Genomic DNA, 21,744 nt, shown 5'->3' with positions numbered 1-21,744 from the left:
ATTAGCTTTGATCAAAGAATATTTTCTGACAGAAAAAAATACTCTGTCAGAGTGTTGCTGTGTTAGGTATGTATCTGAGTGTGCATAGACGCATATTAGCTAGGTTTTCAAACTCTAAGGGGATTAAGAGCTCAAACTCATTGAAATTCAGGAGGAGCAAGACATTTTGCTTCCTTGGAGCTACAGGCCCTAAAGATTTAGATCCCCAGGGGATGCAACCAGGGGAACAGACAGCTATTAACTTTGACAAGAGCTCTCCATCACTTTTTCTAGGAAAATACTCTGCAGAAAAAAGTGTTGTTAGTTACAGATTGAGGAGGCAGGCGAGAGGACATTTACGTGCTATTTATGTCTCCTTTTGGGCACCATGCAGGTGCATTTCTGTGATTTTTATCAGTGGTTTAATATTACTTTTGACAGTGGTGGCATGGTTAAATCTGTAACAGGGATTATGTTTTTATCTGTCTTCTCTATGTGTATCCCCTCCCACATAATTTTCAGCTTTGGATCCTCATATTGTGAATTTAAACGCACTAAAAATACATTTGTTTTTCTTAGTTGCCTGATGCAGGTTCCCCTGAGCTTTACAGGCCACTGCTGGAGTCACATGTTGGTTCCACATGGAGCCTTTGCAAACACTGCTCTACAAGAACAGTCATATGGAGTCACACCAAAGGTCTGATCTTGTGGGAGGTGGTTACAAAAAGATCAAAATGACAAAGAGCCTTCCCCTGGTTTGACTTTCGAGCTTCTGGCAGGTGGTAATTTAGTGCCTTACTGAGCCAGGGTTTGTGTCTGTATTGTCACATTTTTGAGACACTGGTGAACCTAATCTTCATTAGTTTGTCTAATCCCTTTTGGAGCCTTTTTAGGCTTTTGCTCTCTGTACTTTTCTCTGGCAAGTTCCACTATGGCTGGTGAGTTTTGTTGATATTGTGCACAAGCGTTTACTTCTACCCTTCTGGGAGCCTTACAGTTGGTTTATTCTGCAGGCAGAGGTGTCCTCCCAGCAGCACCGTAGGTCCAGGGGAATCCAGAGGTGCAGAAACACCCTGTCTGCAGCGCGGGAGCATGACAGCACTGCATTGGCAGCAAAGACTTCTCTCCCATGGCGTCCTCCATCATTCGTTCACCCTGCAGTTTCAACAGCTGGTGGGTAAATATGCAGCAGGATCTAACTGCCAGTTGCCTCTGCAGGAAAAATATGCAGAACCTGCCCATCACGTCCCTCCCCTATGTGTGTGATGAAAGCTGGCCTGGGAGCGCTGCCCACCTTTAGCTCTGCACCCTGCAAGGAGATGCTGGGAAGAGAGCCTCTGCCTATAAGGTCATGTCTGGGAACACTCGTCTCCTCTCTTCCAAAACCTTAGCAAATAACAATAAAACACATGGATGAATTAGGGAGCCAAAAAATCCCCACCGTTGCCCAACCTAACGCTGCTTCCTGGCTCTGCAGTTCCTTTCTCTGTCCCAGGCCTGTCCTTAAGGGAGGGGTGGTCACCTACCTGTAGCATCCCACGGAGCATGCACTCGGCGTGGCCAAGGGATGGGCTAGCATGTTCAAGGGACGGGCTAGCAGGGCGGAGGCACCCATGCCACCAGCAGCCTTCTGCATGCAGTCAGCAAGGGGCTCTGCCCCTGGGAGGAGGTGTAGCTCCTGTCACACTTCAGTGCATTGCAATGGAGAACTCTAAGACTGGTTAATTTCTTAGACGTTTCTTTCAGGCAGGCTGCTAATTAAAAAACAGAAAACTGCATTAACACGTCCTTAAAGGGCAAGGGCTTTGCCTCAGGTCAAGTTTAAACAGCTAAGCCACTATGTAAACATCTTCTTGATTGGAGGCTACCTATTACTACTGATGAAGTTCCTTTTAAGCAGCCAAAACCTTTGTCTGTGAACAACTTCCCACAGTGGCTGTTTTTTTAACCCTATAATTTATCGGATGAAATATATTTTAAATTAGTGCAAGCACCTTTTATATGCAGAAAACCAAAACGATCAATGGAAAAAAGCTACTTTGTTACCTTTTGTTACCTTTGTTACCATGTGTTGGTGGTTAAACACGCTTTTTAGTGTGTTGTTTAAAAATTACCTGCTGAACGTTAAAGATGCTTTCAGAAATTCATGCAGTTTAAGAGTTAAATGATCAGGCCAGCTCATGAAAAGAAAGTTTTGACTTCTGCATTTTTAGTATGCAATTTTGTGTATTTTTTTACTGTCATAAATGTGATTGTTTCCTTTAAAACAGCAACAGTCATGTTTACTGTTTGTTGCTAACATTAGATTTTCTTCCTTTGTAGTTTCCCAAGACTACCAAAGCTAAAATAAAGAGAAACCTCTTTTAGCTCTCAAAAATAGAGGACTGTCTTGTAGAATTAAAGACAGAGTTCAGAAAGAAAACAACTTTCTACTTTCGCTTGTCTCTGACTCATGTGTTTGAGCAGCACAAATACAGTACTAACAGCAGAACCTATGAGAGTTACACTGATTCCTCCAAATCTTGTCTCGGAAATGAGTCCCACAGCTCCCTGCAAAGTAATTGGTCTAATTAGGTGGTAGGAAGGAGCTTCTTTAAATTCCTCAGAAATTAAGACGTGTCATCCGCTTAACATCTTAGCATCTGTTACTGCCTCTTGCACATTTCTCCTGCACATCGGTCTGAAGGACACTTTCCTGGACCTTTCAGAGAGGAAAAAAAAAAAACAAAACACCAAACCCCAAGCCCTTGAAACAGAGAAGAAATTGGCCCTTTCTTCAGGGGGATGAAGCATGTAAGGCGTTTCACTCCCTCCTTATTTCTCAGTTTGGTGCACATTTGCCTGGGTGAGTACAATAATCACTTTGTTAAGTAAAAATATAGGAGGGTACAAGCATAAATTTAAATCCTGTAGTATTCCTTACTGATGTGGTAATGTTGTCCTGAAATATTTGTCGTGGCAACTGATCCCTGTGCAAATGTTACCCTTCTGTTTATACGTTTGGAGTTTTGTTTCAAATGGGCTATTTTGAATCTCTAACAGTCAGTCAGTAGAATGACAACTAATTTGTTGTTTCTTGTTTTTTTTTAACTTTGTTTGCTGTTGTCTGGCAGCAAGTAAGTAACTATTTAATTATGGCTAATTGCTCATGCAGTAGGCATAATTTTAAGACAGAATGTGCTTAGAATACTGGGTAAGGTACCGAGGCACTGGGAAAGTTTCATACTTGCATGTGCAGAGTAGGGGAGAGGTGTAAAGTCATTGCAAGCTGAAAAGGTTAATTTTGCAGTGAAGCTGTCTGTAACTGTTTGAGATATTTTAGAGAGATCCTGTTACTTGATTTGTTTCCGTTGGTTGGGTTTTTTCCCCATATACTCTCTCTATTTGCTGCTGTGTGAATACTGACGGAGTGGCATGTAGAAGTAATTTTATTAAAAATATCTGTACAGATATAGTTCTGAAAGTTCATTGCAGCAACTGAGTATGTTACGCGCTGTTAGTATTCCCAAAACAGCTCATGTTTACTGAGTATCAGGTAACAAAACCAAATAACTGCCACCTACAAAATGCTTTTCTTTGGCTTCTGTTTTGTTTTAATTGCAGTTCAGGCAAATTATGCCCCCTATTTCTTTGATAATGGAGCCAGAAGCACAAATGGGAACATGGCACTTTTCAGCCTTTCGGAGGACACACCTGTGGGTCAGTATTAAAATGGCTATGTTTAAATTGTGAAGCTAAAGCTGTTTGGTCTTTAGATTAGCAATGTATATTCTTTTGTAGGTTGTTGTTATATACTGTGGTCTTACTGTTTTTCTTGCAAGCTTTTAATTGGCCTCGATTTAAAATTACATATCTGAATTGTAGATCGAATTTAAGACATGAATTTTAGCTCCCCTTTTCTTGGTCCACCAACCTATTCACAGCATCAGAGCACAGACCTCTGGGGTCAGAAATAAATTTATGGTGGTGAGGGACTTCTTACCAATTCTGTAAATGCTTATGAGAAGAAAGCCTAATTGCTAGTAATGTTGTTAGCCTTCGTAAAAATGAGCTGTACGTTGAAAAGTAACAGAGGCATGATTTTCTTTAAACAGTTATCACATTTTTCATGTTTATGGTACAAATGGTAGAAAATGTTTCTACTTGGAGTGAAAATTGCTTTGTCTAAATAACTGATGGTTTTTAAAAAGGTTTAGCTTTGGTTTATTGAAAATTCAAAAACTGATACTTTTTTAGCTTTCAGCATTTTGAGGAAGGTCTGTTTATGCTTCTTATAACTGTAGTTGCATTAAGAAAAATTAAATAAGAACAAAAAGGTGATTTATAATCAATCTTTTCCATGGGGGAAAAATAATTTCCTAACATTTAAAAAATTTTATGTAAAATATATTAGAGTGATGAACACCACCTTTTCTTCAAACATCGCACTGAGGTTTTGTTTAACATTTGCTCCTGTTCGTTTGTAGCTTTTATAGGCTAAATCAGAAAAGTGTTTAACTATTGCAAATTGAGTACCAGAGCACCCATTTATTAGCTGCCTCCTGCATAGAGGAGAGAGATGGCTGTGTGGAGGGGTGAACCCAAAACCCTCCCCTCCCAGGGCTTAGGCAGCTGTGGGAGGCAAGGGTGAGGGAAGGATCCAGAGGGCACAGCCTCCTCGGGAAGACCATTGCCTTCCTAAACATGACCAGGGTCACTCACTGCTTTGGGAAGCAGCTGCCTGGGGTTTGCCCAAAGTCTCCATTTCTGGCCCAGTGGTGTTAATGCCAGCCCAGATCCACACCGGGCATGTTAGGGGGTGGGGAGAGGGTGGTTGGGAAGCAGTGATTTTTTTGCCTGCTCAACCACAGAAGAGGAGGGGGAGAAGATGGCACACAGCGTAGAAGTGACGCATCTAGGCGATGAACTTAAAAAGAGCTTGCTTATGATGCAGCAGGGATTTGCTATAAACTCGGTCAAGCTTAAGTGGAAACTTAAGCTGAAGGCCAACAGTAATGTAGTGGCACTTGCAAAATCCAGAGGCAGACCAAGAAGCTGTGATTTTTGTTGTACTTCTGCCCAGATTCACAAGGAATCCACACTTGCTCAGCCTGGGCAACCCATGCAGCTCTGCTGATTGCAGGAGTAAGGTTAGCCAGTGGAACCACTTGTCTAATAGTGTAGATAAGTCTCCTAATGCCAGCTAGCCACAAAATGGGACCCCGACTCTGTTTGTTTGGGGTGGTGTTTGCCAACTCCGCCACTTGAACTGCAGGCAGCACAATTCGCTTGCCGTCAGTCTCCCGTCCCCTGGTGTGGTGCCAGCTCGCAGGCATTTACAGAGCATCGGCCTCTCCCTGCTACCGCTGGCAGCCTCCAGCCACCTGCGTGGGGACGGAGAGCTAAAGATGGCACAGAGCCGCGACACAGTCAAAAATGTTCTTCCTATCAGGACCGCAGCACCAGACGGTCCCTCAGATGACAGCACTCCCTGCAGCAGCAAAGCACAGCAGTAATTTTCCAGCGCTGAGACCCAGTGCATCTGATCTGGGGCTGCAGGCAGAGGAAAAGGAGAGTATGCATGCCACGCCAGCGAAACAACAGTGTGAGGGATCAAAGCCTGCGTTAGCACTTTTGTAACTAGCCTGAGTAAGAATAGGGACGAATACGTGATGGGCTTTTGCATGTGCTTTTGTAACATTAGCAACCAGACTAGGTACGTAGAGGTCCCTGGGGAGTTTATGCTTTGGTTGCAGCAGTGATAAAGCGCAAGCTTCAGTGCCTCATGCCTGCTGGCTTCATCCACAATGTGTTTACATGTATTTACATTGGCTGGCTTGTACTTCGAATTTGCCGCATAAATGTGCTTTAAAAGACAAGAGAGAAGCAGTTTCTGAGGTGAAAGATTAGGAGGCGTCGAGTTTAGGCTTTTGCAAAGGGCCTAGAGAAACCCTTGGGAAAAGGAGGTAAGAGCTTACTTTTGAGAAGTCCAAATGTGGTAGATTTGCCATGCAGCTGCCAGTGCTTCTTTGGGCTAATTCCCAGAACACCTTGACTAAAAACTGTAAGTAGTGCAGGGTCCTCTCTTCTGAAAGCACTTTGGGAAGTTCCCTTAGGAGGTGGCTGCTTGGGGTTTGCTCAGTGCAAACTGCTGCTGCTACCCACTGCCCGTGTCAGCACAGCTGCCCCTCGGGGATGCTTTGGCACGGAGGCTCCCAGAGGGTACAAATGGCACCAGCAGTCGTCTTTCAGTTTGAACAGGATGATCGGTGACAAAACAGGGGAATTAACACTTCTATATGTTGGATTCTGGATGGCTTCACTCAGGCTTAGGTGCTGCAAAAATGGGCAGGTTGCCATTAGGTCTTCCCTATGCTTACATAAAGTTTGGAGTCATAGGCAGGATGCTTTTCTTGGCAGTAGCCTGTGTCTGATCTGAGCAATGCCATGAACAGCAGCTTTAATAAACCTTCAGCAATTTTACAGTCTGTGTCCCCACCGAGATTACAAACAGTTGGCAAGGTGGTGTATGTTAGTTATGCTCCCAGGCATCTGTAGGCTAGGGACATGCAACGTTTTGGAGCACCAAAAGGAGACAATGGATTCTCTATGTAACCCTAGAAAGAGAAATTGCAGTGCTGCAGCTGCAAACACATCAAAGTCAAGAAAATCACATTATCATGCTTATATCATCCTTAACTTGACCTTCTTTTCCCTTGTGCGATTGTGCTTACTTACAGATAGTTGTGATATACCAAGTTACATACATTTTGGCATAAGTAGTCATAAAAGCAGCAAATACTATTTCTGTGTGAAAGCTTGAAAGTATCCACAGATTCCCAGATCCCATTTATTGCTGCAGAGCATGAGACCCATCGAGGTAAGAAGGGCCAGAACAGCGTCCCCTTACGGTGCCAGATTTTAGAAGAATGGGAAAAGTTATGAACTAAAATCCAGTTGCAGCTTGTGTGGCTGTTTGGCAGGGCAGATGGGTGATTAGCTCTTTGCAAGGAGTTGCCTGTGTACATACAAAATGTACGTGTGCTCCTAATCAAGGTCTTAAGGCATGTGTGGGATGCTATTTCAGGTTGTTTGTTTCATCTTACCTCATTAATCCCTGTAAGCCCTCATAGCGGGGACAGAGTGGGGCTGGGAACAGCTGCAAAGCAAGGGATTGAAGCATACTCAGAAGGCCTAAGTTCATTACTCTCCCAAAGCCAGGCATCATCAGTGCTCTGGAGATCTTTGCATGCCTCTCATCCTTGTGTTTTTCCTTTCTGTTTTTCCCCATGTCCCCAGGTATGCCCTATGCCCCATTAAAAGCCAGTTTGCAGCGGCAGTTACAGCTGCCAGCTACCTACCACTGTCTGACCGACCACTTCATGCCCCTCCATCCTTCACGCTTCCCCCGTTGTTCCTACATGCTGCTGGTCTCCTTTCTTCCCGTCATTCACAGCTGGCTGTGGAGAGGCCTCTTCTGCCCTATGGTACCCATCGTTCCTTCCCTGTTTCTATCACCCTGATCCAACTGATGACCCCCAAACTGGTGAGAGTCCCTGCTACTGTGTTTCCTGGTCCTTCCTTCAGCGCTCAGTGATTGCACCCTGGTGCTCTGTCACCTTTCTGTATCTGTTTCTGGATTTCATCTGTCACAGGCATAGTAGCTGAACCCACAAGGAATTTTTTCTTACCACAATTTATTTCCAGCCCTCCTGGTCACAAAAAATATCAGAGTGAAAGAATTAACATGCTGCTTTTTAAAATTATTATTCCTTTTTGACTAGAAATGACACAGACATGGACAATTTAGCCCAAATTGTGTCTTGAAGTCTAGAGACCCACCAAGACATTCATATGACTCCAGAAAGGCTAAATTTTTTGAAGGTGCAAAAATATTCAACTTTTTACAGAAACTAAAATCCCTCCCCTAGGAAAGCCAGGAGATGCCGGAACAAAGCTGTTAAATGGAGCCTGCCTTCTGCATCGCTGCAGCAGAGCTGGCGCTGCACAGCAGGGAGCCCCCGCCAAGCAGAGCACTGCCCAGAGATGCAGTGGGGGCGCGCAGGTGTTACAGCCTCCGCTTTTGGTTTTATGCTTCTAACAGAAACTGCAGACACAGAAAATTGCCCTGAGGCGGCTTCTCCATGGAGTTGGTTGCTGTGGGTGCCCTGGGGCCGCGTTGCTGCTGTCCATGGGGTGGTGTTTCGAGTCCCACGCCGAGCGCTTGCTGAGGAACCCCCCTCTCCTTGCTGCAGGGGCTTGCAGCTGTGGGGCCAGTTTTGGCTGCAGCTGTAGCAGCCATGGCATTTGGGCTGTCTGTCCTGGCCGTGTCTCTGCTTTGCCAGCCAGCGCAGTGTGCCAGGGTGCAGGAAGGGAGCAGGAGCTGCCCAGGCTAGCTGGTAGTGAGTGGGAAAGGAGCCCTTTTTGTGGTAGTCTTGCTGTATGGTCCATGTCTTCCAGGAGCCTCAGTTCCCCTGTGATTGCAGCATAGAACAGCCCTCTGTGGGCTGTGCATTAATTGTCCATCACCTTTCCTGGTGGGAAAATAGGCCGTTGGCTGGGACAGGTGGAGAGCAGGCGCCTAACCCTGGGTGAGATGGTGTTTGCTGTGACACTGGGAACAGAGGTGTCCTGTCCTGGGAGCATGGCCATGGATGTCCCTCTCTGCATCTTGTTAACAGATGTCAGCTATGGTGGCAAAGGACGACGTGGGGACTGAGCATGAGTCCAAAATGTGCTTGGCTTGTTTAACTTGGCAGGGAGGGGATTTGATTGTCGAGTGTCGCACAGCAGACAGGGAGAGCGTGTCTTTGGTGAGAGAGCAAAACCAGCCCCGAAGCACATGGAGAGAGGCTGGCCATGAATAAATTGAAGTCAGAAATTAAGTAAAATGAAGCAATGGCATCATGGGACAGCCGTTCAGCCTGAGTGGCAGGAGCAAAGAGCTTTTGCTATGGAATAGGAAAACGGAGTGAAAGCCTGGCGTGGGTCCTGGGAAGCAGCCGTAGCAGGGAGCAGCGTGTAACTCCCTGGGACTTCCCCATCCCAGCCTGCTGTGCCATCCCCATGGTACTCGGAGCATCCAGCTACTGCAGCCAGGGCCCTTACATGGCATTTCCTATATCCCTGGGTAAAACCTCTTCTATTCCCTTATCTTTCTGACAGGGAGAGGCTGTTTATTTGCTACTCACAAATAAGATTTTAGCTGGGTTCTTTTCCATTTATTTCCTTTTCAGCAAGTGGAGGCAGCACACTGAGAGGAGATTTTTAATTGGCATTAACACTGCACTGAGAAGTGTTCCCAGGTTGTTAATGATATGGAGAGTATTGTGCAGTGAAATTACAATTCAGAGAAAATTAGGAATTATAATGAGCCAGAAAAGAAATTTTGATCCACAATCCAATTTAAAAGGCAGACAAGTGTCCTGTATTATGAAAAATGAAAAAGTACCAGCTTTAGCTAGGAAGTAAACAGTCCAGTGTAACGATCAATGATGTCCTGCATTACTTGCTCGGAAACCTCAATAATCTCAGTCTGTACCACTATCAATCTTCCTTCTCACATTCAGCAGCAAGAAAGTTCCTATTTTCCTTGTAAGAAAATTCCTAGAACGTGTAGGAGAGAAAATTGTGAGATTGGAAGAACAAGACCAGGTTCAAATGTATTCACCTAAACTTTCACAGCCTGTTCTTCTCTAGCACGTGCCCTGCCATCCTTGAGGAGTGGTCTGCAGTCCGTGCACTGTCGGCGCTGGTCGTCCGGGGCAGCCCCAGTCACAGCACTGGACCGTCTGCCTGACTGTCACCCACAGGTTCCAAGAGACCCCAGACACGGGTTGTGGTGTCCATCCCGATTCTCAACTGCACAGGCAGCACTGCTCAGCAGCTGCTGCAGACACCCGCACGAGCTAGAAGCAGGCAGGACAGCCAGCGGTATATAAAGTGGAAGGAACAGGAAAAGTGAAGAAGAAGGGCAGAAATGCAACTAAGAAGTAAAAACTTCTAATGACTGAAAAAGGCTGAAGAAAAGCACTGTATTGATAATGATGTCAGTGAAGCGCTGGCAGTTGACACCTGAATTCTCCATTTGGCCCTGGTTGTGATGTTAAGACAAAGCTTTTGCTGGTGCTGCAGAACCTTCAACAGTCTAGAAATTTCTGTCTCTTATATAGACAGTTATATCAGGAGGCAGGTGTCCTTTCAGGATGCTGTTTTATATCAACTCCAGTTTATTCCTGTCCTTGCATTTCTTTGTACTTACACTGTTCAGTTGTTACAATCAGAGAAGTGTCTCATCACACCACTCATTGTCTTTCCCTAATAATTTTGGGGGATCTCAGTTACAGATGTGTTTTTATTTTCTACTCTGTTTTGTGGGAAAGGTCCAAGAAAAATGTGGAACATGTTTTGTAGTTTTGTGAACCTGTTTTGCAAATCTTGACTATTCATTGGCTGGCTGGGCCAGCTCGTAACAGGGTCTGTTGCTTGTGCTCCTGTGGGGCCACTGGTTTTTGCAGAGTGAACGTTTTTCTGTACAAAGTTGCCCAAATTTTGCCCTGGTAATTATCATAAGAGAGTTTACTCATACATGAACGCAGATCCCACGTGGCTTGGCATAATCTCTTGCTATCCAAAGAAGACAGGCATTTCAAGAAGACAATTTTCTAAGTATCACCGCTGATGCCTGGAGGTTGCATGTCCATTAAGCCCGCTGATCTGTCTGCTTCACATCTTGCATGCCAAGGAATAAGCAAATGAGGAGCAGAAGGTTGCATTGCAAACTGAGGAAAGATTTGAGAAGCTGACCTGTCAGTGCTGTGGGCAGGACATCAACCAAAGCCCTAGAGTTAAACAGAAGCTTATGGATCTGGTCAGTGAAAAACTCCTCTATCACTGCAGAGAGGATATGAGAAAAAGATTATAACTTTTGAATACAGAATTAAAAATCTCTGAAACTCAGGGCCAGAGTAGTTTAAAACTAGAGTTGTCTGGTTTCCCTTTAACAGCGTTCTTCCTTAACATTGTGCTAACTTTCTTAGCAGGAATCCTTCCATGATATCTTTGTGTCCCATGCACAGGCAAAACTCACTACTAACCTGTGAGTCTCTTGGCTACGCCATTTCCCATTCAGGGAACTTTGTTAGATGTAAAGCAGAATTTCTGTTTGGAAACTTTGCACCTTGGATATCTCAGGTAACTTACCCAAGGCATAGCGAATTGGAAGGAAACAACAACAGTGTTTTATATTTCAGGCTCAGTTAACTGATATTTTTAAAGTGCTTGAAGTTATTTGGGTGAAGATATTAATGCGCAGTAGAATAACAGATATGTAAGTTTAAAAAAATAATACTAATAAACCCTCACCATGTTTTGGAAACGTGGGTGTTATAACTCCCCCAGGAAGTATCACTTCTGATAAACAAAGTCAGTTTACTGGAAAAACTGGCACCAATTTCTCAAATGTTTAAAAATAGAAATAACAATCTCTCTTTCCCCAGCTTGTGAAAGAAATACATTGATGAGTTTAGAGAATTTATTCATTGGTATGAGCATGAGTGGGTGTGTTAAGTAGAGAATTTAATGAGCGGGAGCTAATGAGGGGGAGCGAATTAGGAAAGAAGACTTTTGCATCTATTAGTTCTGAAAGTGGAAAAGTCTGCAAATGTCCTTGCATCTCCTGAGCTTCAGAGCCTGGGTCCAGTCTTGCGGGAGCACTGCCTTCAGCTGACACATCCTCTGCCTCCTAGTTTGCAAGTCTGTTGTTCCCATAGAGCAGAGGTGTGTGAGGACCTTTTGGTACTTCTGAGATTGTCACACAGTCATACAACAGCATCACTTCTCACCTGGGCTGAGAGCTGGTCAAGAGCTTGTCATCTGTGTAAACACTATGATGTGAACAGTATTGATCTAGGTGCGGTTCCACAGGAAAGGGCCTGAAGTGAGAGAAACCAGCACTGATAAACTCGGTTTAACCAGTAGACTAAAAAGTGGCAGTCAGGACTATTGAGCTGTCTACTTATCCCTATTTCCTAGTAAGTGGGTTTGACTCACAAAAGCTTTGCCAGATGCAGCGGAGATAAGTTCCTAAGGAACAGACCAGTGAAATACTCACTGATTGAAGTAACCACAGGGAAATGCTGTTGCATGCCAATTTTTCAGGTACCCACGTGTACACTCTGAATGGAACTGATCCAGAAGGAGATCCTGTGACGTATGGCCTGGCTTATGAAGCTGGATCAAGACGCTACTTTTCTGTTGATAAAAACCTTGGAAATGTTACACTGATCGAGGAGCTTGATAGAGAGGTACAGTGAAATGGCACCGCGCTGAGTGTTAGTGGAATTTCCTTCAGTTTAATTTGATCTGTGGCTTTGAGGGACAACGCCAACTTATTTGCCCCTGAAACATCTAATATACTTTGCAATTCTGAAACATTATACTTCACCCATCAAGTTGTTTTCCAGTTGACTTGTGCCACTGACACTGCTATCCATTTTTTTAGCAGCTGTCTGTCCAGCTTTGGCCAAAAGAGAAGTTTACTCTTTGTTCCTATCTTCCCCCAACTGCACCCCATCAAGAGTTTAGGGGCAGTTAGAGTCCTCTGATCCTCAGACAGGGGACTCTTCTGTCATTAGGAGGAAGTACAGATTTGTGTAAGCAGTGTTCCAGGACACTTCTCTAGTTGCATCACAACCCTTTAGCCCACGTGTAACCTTGTTGGGTTAGAGATGTTTGCAGCAATAATGGACTAAATGGCCTTATTGTGGGAACACAGTCACTGAACCCTTCGTGTCTCCTTTGCAGGGAAGGGCACACAGTACTTAGTAAACCCTTCAAAATGCTGTGTGCTGAGACAGAAGAATTTTGAACCAATCGTGCCTTTTTAGAGAGCGTTTCTTGAAAAAGTTGACTGATTTTCACTAGCACTTTACAGGGCAACAGGGATTCCCAGACCAACTGTCTCTTGACAGTAGCCACAGAAAAGTCCAAGGAGCCCCGCAGCTGAGGGGGTCTTTGTAACCTCTGCTGTGAGTGCTTCGTGGTATTAGTTGTTGCTTTCATCTATCTGCTGAGATACATTTAAACTTGCAGTCCCTTCTCCAATCGGGGCAAACACACCATCTCTCTAACAAAAGCATTTTCTTGATTTACAGAAGGAAGATGAAATTGAAGTTATTGTCAGTATTTCAGATGGCCTGAGTACAGTAAGTATTTAATTATGCTGTAGCTTGTCAAACTGTCTGTCCCCACATACATCCTCCTATTAATTTACCTTACAGGGACTATCTCATTTTATCAGAAAACATAATCTCATTAGAGTCTTACCTCCTGTTTTGAGAGCCACTGAACTCCCAGTAACTCAGGTCTCACTCCAGCTCCTTGCTCAGCTATTTGAGGATAATTACAATGTCGTGTGAACTGAAAGTCTGACTTAGTGCCCTGCAGAATTACAGCAGCTTCCTATGAAGCTTCACTGTCAGCTCAGTAGGATTCATACCTAAGGAAGAACTGGAGGCTTCTTGGAGAAATGCATGACTTCATAGGAACTAGTGTTGGACACCCAAGAGCTGACTGTCCTTCCACACCTGCAGTGTTTCTCTAGCATGACATTAAGAAGATTTCCTTAGACTAGGGGGGATGGGCGTTTTCTTGTCTCTGTCGAATAAAGTTTTGATCATCTGGAATCATTAAGGACTTATCTGAGGCATTGCACAGGCATCCAGTCCTAGTTCTACAAATTTCCGTGGCATTTTACTTTACAGATGAATGCTGTCACAGCCAGGATATTAGTCTGACAATAAGAGGACCAGGGCCACAAAAGTGGGACCCTCTTACAAGACAGAATCCACAAGACAGAATAACTCTTGAGCTCTTCCTCATCTCAAACAAATTAATTGAGATTGGCACAACAAGTGTTTGGGAGGTGCCAGCATCCTATAGGCACAACTGTTCTGGCAACCCCTGTAAATAGGAAATAATGGGATCACATCCACATGTCCACTTGCAAACAACTGGGAAGTTTAGTTGGTCAAATATGTTTGCTTCTGTATTTTTAGAAATAGAAAACATATTTTGTTCAAGGTGGATTGTTACATATTAGTAGCACGTATTTGCACATCCAAATTATGCATGCTGTTAACCTAGGATCATGATATCAAATGAGGCATTAATGAATGCTCTTGGCTGTCAGGTACCAACTTTTACAGTCTTTTATGTATTCTCACAAAATCCATCATGGTATCTTGAATGCCATAACGAAGAAGAAAGACTTTTGAAAATTATCCCCAATCTGTAATTTATAAAGTACTCTGAGACTCCTTATTTAGTTTGGAGATATTTGTGTGTTCTCCACAAAGCAAATTCTTCTGGATTATGGGATTCTTCTGTATTTTCTTTTATGTGCTCAATTTTGGTAGTGCAAAGATATTCTATTACAACATAATTTCTCATTGCCTTTTACTGCACCTTAGTAGGCAAATGAACGGGTACATGTTGAAAATCAGCTAGAGTCATAATATGTTCTTCATATTCTACTCCAGGTTTCTGAAAAAGTCAGGATCCTTGTAATGGATGCTAATGATGAGAGCCCAGAATTCATCAATACACCTTACATAGTCCAAGTTCCAGAGGTTGGTGAAGATCCTTTGCATACTGGAAGCATATTTCAATAGGATGTAAAAAGGAGCTAGTATGTTTTCAGTAAAATAAGATGATGCGCAGGACTAACTTGCATTCTTTTGTTTTGGCAGTTGGGTAGATATTTATGCAAACTTAGGGAATAAGTCTGTAGGTACTTAAGGTGTGCTGGTTTTGTGGGTAAGCTCGAGATGTGAGTCATTGGAAGTTTTTAGAATTTACTTCAGTGGGAATAGGATGCGCTCTGTCTTAGCTGAGATTTCCTGTCATTTTTATTCCAAAAAGGTTTTCTTCCTTCTTGTTCTTCTCCAGTTTCCTCCATTTTTAATCCCTTCCCTCTTTTCTTTCTGTTCTTTGGTTTCCTTTGGTTTGCATTTATATTCTTTCTACCATCACTCTCTTGCTGCCTCCTAGCACGCTCATTTTTCATTTCTTCTAACTCACCTGGTTTTCCACTTCTGTGTGACTCTGGTAACTCTTTCTGGTCACAGAACACTCCCTCTGGCAGCAGTATCTTTAAGATCGAGGCAGTGGATAAAGACACAGGTTCTGGAGGAAGTATCACCTATTTCTTGCAGGTAAGGTATTAACTTGTACCTTCAAAAATCATCTCTCATTTACTGAGTTCTCAGAAATCAGGTTACAAAAGATGTTGAGGGTTGAGCCTGCTACTGGTGTCTGTAGGACCAATTTTGTCCTGTGCACAAGAAAACAGGCATTGACAAAATGGAGACTGTCTGAGTACGAGCAGCCAAGTGCAGCCCAGCAGGCAGAAGGACGAGCTGGAGGTGCCACTGCCACTCCTAAGCTTGCCAGCAGGACTCCTCGCGGCAGGGCTCTTATTGGCCCTTTCTTTGGAGTAATGGGGAGAGCAAGTCTAATTTGTAATCTTGTATGCATATAGGATCTCTAAAGCATGAAATAGCTTTCTTTAGAGAGCAAAATGCACTGGAAACCCAAACATGCACTTCAGTGCAGTGGGCTGGTACATAACTGAGACCTGGATCACAGTGTGAAATGTGAAGTACTAAGTCTTCTCACTGATGAAGCCATGCCTGCTTGAAACCAGCCTTTCAGGTGTTGCTCACTGGGGAAGAACAGAAAGCGCTCCGTATTTAAAGCTGAATTTTCTGTGTTACAGACTTTCTGCATGGCAAAAGGGCAACTTTTTGCATTATATCCTTCAAATTCCTTCTTCCTGTATAAGCAGCTTTGTCCAGATTAGCTGCAGTTCCCCTTATTCAAGAGGCAACAGAGAAAAAACCCAAACCCAAAATCAGTTTGTTGCAATATTTACTTTGGGTACAAATATGGAAATAAGTTGGGAGATATTTACATAGCACTAAAGCTAATCCTGTTAAGAGCTTGGGCATACTGTGAAAAGAACACCTTGAGTGCCTTGTTGAAATTTAGTTTTGATTTCACCAATTATGGTCCATTTAATATACAATATGTGCAGGATTCAGTTTTGCACAGGGGATTTTCCAGTAAGCTGATAGACTATGAATCCAAGGAACGGCAATTTCAAAATTTTATGTCTAGTTGGTATGTTTGTGTGGCAAAATGGTTACTAAATACGTGTATTTGTTGAAAAAAATGTTGCCATGTCTTTTGGCACAATCTCTGGGAATTCTCAATATGCACAGACGAAAACCCTCTCCAAAAGTCTGATGTAGGCAGGTGGGGATGTCTACTGAAAAGGCCAAGATTATCTGACAGTGGCCATTGTGTATGGTTACCCAAATGGAGGTGTGTTTATAGATATCTCCAGCCCAGAAGAATGGAGGGAAACAGGTTTTTTTTAGGCCTTCTTGGAAATCAGACGTCTTTTAGGTTTTATTTGTATATCGCAAAAATCACCAAAACACCACTCTATTGACAGTAGTCTATGCATGCAAACTTCCTGCTTTTTTTTAAGCTAGTAGAACTTTGAAACACTGAGGGATAAGACCTTTTTTCTTCTTCCTTTTCCCCTCGTCTTTTTTTTCTGTTAAGCCTTCCTACCTCTTTCTGTGCAGTGAACTGTGTTAACCAAAGTTTAAGATTTCACAAAGAAATACTAAAAGATTAAAAAAATCTACATTGCAGGTAACTGATTTATTCTGAATAATGAGAGACTTGTGGTTGGTTCATGAATTGTTCATAAACACACAGAGGTGAAATTCATCAAATATATTATTCACCTAAACCATATCATTATTCTAGTCTTTTCCCTTAGCAGATGAAATAAAAGATGAATCCCTACGGCAATCTTATTTCCATACTTGTAATGTCTTGCTGTTTCTTCTTTTCTTCTAGAACATCCATGCTAATAAGTTTACAATAGACCGTCACAGTGGTGTCCTGCGCATCAAAACAGGGGTCACCCTGGACTATGAGAAATCAAGAACACATTTTGTTGTTGTCGTAGCCAAGGTATAAAGCCTGTGTCTGAAACTAGAGGAGGTGGGGGGTTGTATTTGAGTAGGACGGATTAGTTCGAATACAAGTCTGACTTAAAGGGTTGCTGAAACATGAAGTATAACATTGAGGCAGCAGAGACACTCCCTCTGTAACATCTGGAGGTGTGGGGGGTAACATGGAAAAGTGAGGGAGGAAAAGTGACTGGTGTGTGCTGCTGAAAAACATCTAGAGGCATTTGGGGAGTGATTTTCCCCCATTTCGCTCAGGTAACAGTGCCAGGATAGTGACCCCCGCCGCAGAAAGTCACCTGTGCCTTTTGAGAGTCACCTAGAAGTGAAGCGTTGGTGGATGCAGCCCCGGCTTCAGGAAGCACCAGCCTTTAGGCAAATGCAGGTGCCCAGGGCTTCCTTGTGCTGCCCCAGGACACAGCCCTACCGCAGGCAGGCAGCGTGGGTCACAGGCATTAGCCAGAGGGCACAGCTGGACCCAGTGCAGCACAAGTGACTGACTTCTTTGCCAGAAATATCTGTAGATGTTTCTTTCTTTCACTTCTTTGCTGCCTTGTGGCAGGAGCTTATTCAAATCCTGCAAATATCGCTGCACATCCCTTCTTGCCGCTGTCATTCTCAGCAGTGCTGTGCCTGTGGCACAGCTGAGGATTCATAACAGGCATTAAAAGTTCATGGATTCTAGAGTGAAGTTTCTAGGGATCCTGTGGGAATCTGTCACACAGACAGACTCCCATGGGTGGAAAGAGGACAATTTTGCTGGTACTTATGGGGACTTTGAGTTTCTCATGTTTTATTAAAAACATACGGATCTTTTTCTGTATTTATTTAGCCAGAGTTCATTTGAGGAGAAGTAACAAAATTTGGCTTAAATGCTGCCTTTGGGGCAGTAAGGAGGAAAAAAAATGAGCATATCTTATCCAAAAAAATGTAATTTTTGGAATTGGTGCAGCAGACATGCTGAACAATTCACACTCTTATACACCAGCATGACTACTGACCTCCAGCTGGTGCCCTGAGACTGAGGGTGTTAAAAGCTTCTGAAATTGCGAGTCATCTTTCTAATTGGCTCTGCTGTATGAGTAGCACAGAGTTGATTGTAGTCAGGTCCCCAGAGACTGTTTATACACCGTGGCTATCTAACAGCTCTTGGCTGCACAGCTCCTCCGTGCTTTCACTTTATCAGGTAAGAGTCCCTCGGTGCGCACTGTTTAATTTCCCCCTAGAAATACACTACCTTGCTATTGCACGTTGTCTTGCGTTTATGACAAGACTATATGTGGGATGAAAAACTGTAGACCTTAGTCACTGACTTTTTCCCTCAGTTTCTAGCATTCTTTTTTTCCCCACAAAAAAGTTGAATTCCCTGTCCCCTGTGTTGTTGATAAAAGATCATGTATGACTGCATATATTGGCACAACCACTTTTAATATAAGAAATTACTTCTGAGACACTGCAAGCTGTCTTCCTAATCAGAGAGGGAGCAGGACAAGTGGAAAAGAGAAGAGAGTAGGATAACAGAGATTAATCTGTGTGTTGAGAGAGAGAAGGGGCTCCTGGTGCTTCTGAAGGCTTGTGAGGTGCATGCAATGCCCTAAGCTGATTTGTGGACATGTTTCAGCAGAGGGATCTGATGATGATTTCTCTTCTAGGATGGTGGTGGGAAGCTCAGGGGAGACAACAAAGTGTTTTCAGCCACAACAACAGTTACTGTCAATGTGGAGGATGTTCAGGACACTCCTCCCATGTTCATCGGGACTCCCTACTACGGATATGTCTATGAGGATACACTTGCAGTAAGTGCTGTTTTCGCCTGTAGGAAAACAAGTGCAATCTTTCACATCTCAGTCAAGATGGCCCTATGGTTTCTAGCACAGGCTTTATTGGAAACTGGGACCTAAGCTCTGATATGACTCCTAGGTGAAATGAGCTGACAACATCTCAAACTTGTTCTTATTTACATCCATTGCAAATTTGCCATGCAAGACTTCCTGTTGCTGTCATTAAAGTCAAAAGGATTCTGCCCATTTACGTTGGTCTAAGCCCAGACAGAGGCTAAGAGCTCTTCTGTAGCTGAGACCTGCAGAGGCACTTGGCTTAAGGCTTAAGCTGGTTGCCAGTTACCTTACCTGAACACGTCATGCTAGAAGCCTTTGTGTGCTTGTGTGCTGTGTGGTCTCCCAGTGCTTTTATCTTCTAGCTGATCAGTCTAGTACCAACTGCTGGTTGTGCGAGGTATGGGGAGAATTTACGCCCAAATGCTCTAGACTCTGCTCTGTCCCATGGAGACGTGCTTCTCCCAGGAGGGAGAATCCATGGAGGATCCTCCCATGGATTCTCTCTGTGAGAAGCAATCCTGACACCCCCAAAATGCAGAATACTTTCTGCTCAGTTATGGCTAGATAGGCAAAATTGGTCAGGAAGCCCCCCCAGGCCTAAAACCCCCTAGATCATTGAGCAAGCAGGGACGCACTTAGGAGAACCACTTACAAATGGGGACCTGCTGCTGAAGGTACCACTTCATATCTATCACGGACACAGAATCCAAGGAGTACACTGAGCTCCTGGCTGTGCCATCACTTCAGAAATGCCTAATAGCAGATTTGCTTAGAAGGGAGTGTACAGCTTAACACATCAGTTTATTATATCCACTATGATGCTTTCAGCCATTTACTATTCTTGAAGCTACAAACTAATGAATTTTCTCTATATCTAAGCAGCGGCATGATAGCGTGTATGGATCAGCTTTCACCCTGATACATAAGATTTAATTAAAATTTTCTTCATACGCAGGACGAGAAATGATATCTACTCTATGAAATTACTCAACACTAGACTATTGATCTCTTTGTCAGTGTGATTGCACACTGTTCACCTGATTTTCCCTTGAGTTTCAGGAGAGATCATGTCTTTACTTTCTGTCCAGAACTCCAGTGTACACTGCAGCCCTTGCATGACTGTATATTGCAGTTCAGTGCATAGGCTGTTACATTTCAGCAGGGCAGAAAAGTAATGCTTGTGTACTTCGCAGATGTTTGGAATGAATGATATTATGCATATTGATTTATTCTGCATAGTTGCATATAGATCTCGAAATAACTATCAGATGCACACCGGAGTTAGTGTTTACCATGGAAATGGGACTCATTAAACGTTAATTACATCCAGTCTAAGTTCATAACTTACACCATTATGATATTATAATGATGTAAGTACAAATTGGTCCTTTCCAGTGTGGGTTTTCCTATTAGAATGAACTCCACAGAGAGAGACGCACTAGCTGATTTTAGTGTTTTTTACATATTTGGTGTTAATTTTGTAAACTTCCTTCTTTTCTCCTTGGTGGAGTTGTCAGGCTTTACAAGTACTCTGTCACTTTCAAAGGGACTGCACTGCATTTTGCCCAGTAGGCAGATTTTATTGCAGCTTCCAGCATAAATGATAATAAATACAGTTCTGTATTTCCAGTTGCTCTAGCAGAACCTTGCTCTTGCTTGAAAAATTCATTCAGGGGTTGTCATGAAAATGTTCCTTGTTGCCATTTGTGATTAACTGACAGTTACTTCAATGTTCCCTGTTTTGGAGCCCCAAACAGTAATACTTTAGTTCAGAGGCCTAAATTGCACAGCTTGTTGCCACGTGGGTGAGCATTTTAATGCTGACAGTCACTGCCCCTCTGAGCTGACAGCAGTAGTCGTACGAGCAAATGGTCTCCAGTACACAAGTTCTGTACATATGGCTCACGGCCACGTTACTTGCACAGAAAGAAGAACAGTGACGGTGTAAGGATAGTTGAATCACCGTAATTCTCATCACAATTTTATGCTCTAAATGTTCTGTAGGCCAGTTTGCTTTGTGATCCCCTGTTTGCTTTTGCTGCCTGTCTGAACTTAATTAGGTCAGACTCCTCAGCAGCTGCCAGTCTCTCAGCACAGTGTGTGGCCATGGGGCACGCAGTGATGCCAGGAGCCTACACAGACGGCATCTTCTTAGTGACCCAAACTAAACCTCAGGTCTCAGATCGGTTACTCCAAATCCTCTGTCCAAGTCTGTGGCTCAAGGTAGGTGTCCCTGGCCGCGGCTGGGACCCCTGGGGCAGCTGAGGCCCATGCAGCAAAGCAGGTTGCTCTGCCATTGGTGCAGGCGGTGGCATGGCTCTGGCCACAGGCTAGCGATGGCAGGTCACACAGCAGGTCCACAGCAGTGAGCAGCAGTGGGGGTGTCCCCACTTTTTATGGGGGTACAGTGCATGGGCTGCGACATCACTGGGAACAACCGAAACAACAAGGAGTTGGTCCAAGGGGTAGCATTCAGCTCCTGCTCTGCAAAGCCAAGCACTGATTTTTTTCTGTCTGGGAGCCAATGGCCCTTGCTGTGTTCCCCATACAGCATGAGCAAAAGTACCCACTCTCCCCTCCCACACCTCACTGCAGAAAGACTTACAGAAGTTCTGTTTATTAATATGCAGTTGCAATTTCACTGCTCTTTGATCTCAGCACACAGACTGCGATTTCCCATTTCTCCCCAGGGCTCTGAGGTCCTTACTGTCGTTGCTCTTGATGGAGACAGAGGAAAGCCTAACAGTATTCATTACTGCATCGTGAACGGTGAGTGAACTTGTTTTGTGAGAAATCTGAAGGGCAGTTGAAACTAGATCTGACATTAAATTAGAATAGGATATGCTAGGGTTTAATAAAGCTGAGACAAACTCTCAGGAAATAATGTCAGGTACCTCAAA

General features: G+C 43.7%; 1 protein-coding gene across 2 annotated transcripts in view; it reads left to right on the top strand.

Annotated features, from left to right (window-relative positions):
* The first annotated feature begins 568 nt into the window (after positions 1-568).
* The window catches only part of CDHR1 (cadherin related family member 1), a 50,517-nt gene continuing 29,341 nt past the window's right edge, over positions 569-21,744 (top strand). The window contains exons 1-10 of one of the 2 annotated variants that reach the window (XM_054207352.1): positions 569-676; positions 993-1,152; positions 3,583-3,678; positions 12,118-12,263; positions 13,113-13,163; positions 14,499-14,588; positions 15,087-15,173; positions 16,894-17,010; positions 18,659-18,802; positions 21,535-21,613. In XM_054207352.1, the coding sequence (XP_054063327.1) occupies positions 608-676; positions 993-1,152; positions 3,583-3,678; positions 12,118-12,263; positions 13,113-13,163; positions 14,499-14,588; positions 15,087-15,173; positions 16,894-17,010; positions 18,659-18,802; positions 21,535-21,613 (1,039 nt within the window). In that variant the 5' untranslated portion in view covers positions 569-607. Of the gene's footprint in view, positions 677-992; positions 1,153-2,369; positions 2,825-3,582; positions 3,679-12,117; positions 12,264-13,112; positions 13,164-14,498; positions 14,589-15,086; positions 15,174-16,893; positions 17,011-18,658; positions 18,803-21,534; positions 21,614-21,744 lie in introns of those variants that run through there. The other variant, XM_054207353.1, reaches the window with a different exon arrangement.

The sequence above is a fragment of the Rissa tridactyla genome, chromosome 6, assembly GCF_028500815.1.
Source record: "Rissa tridactyla isolate bRisTri1 chromosome 6, bRisTri1.patW.cur.20221130, whole genome shotgun sequence".
Lineage (NCBI taxonomy): Eukaryota > Metazoa > Chordata > Aves > Charadriiformes > Laridae > Rissa > Rissa tridactyla.
Note: the sequence above shows the minus strand (reverse complement) of the source record. Positions and strands in the feature narration are given on the sequence as shown.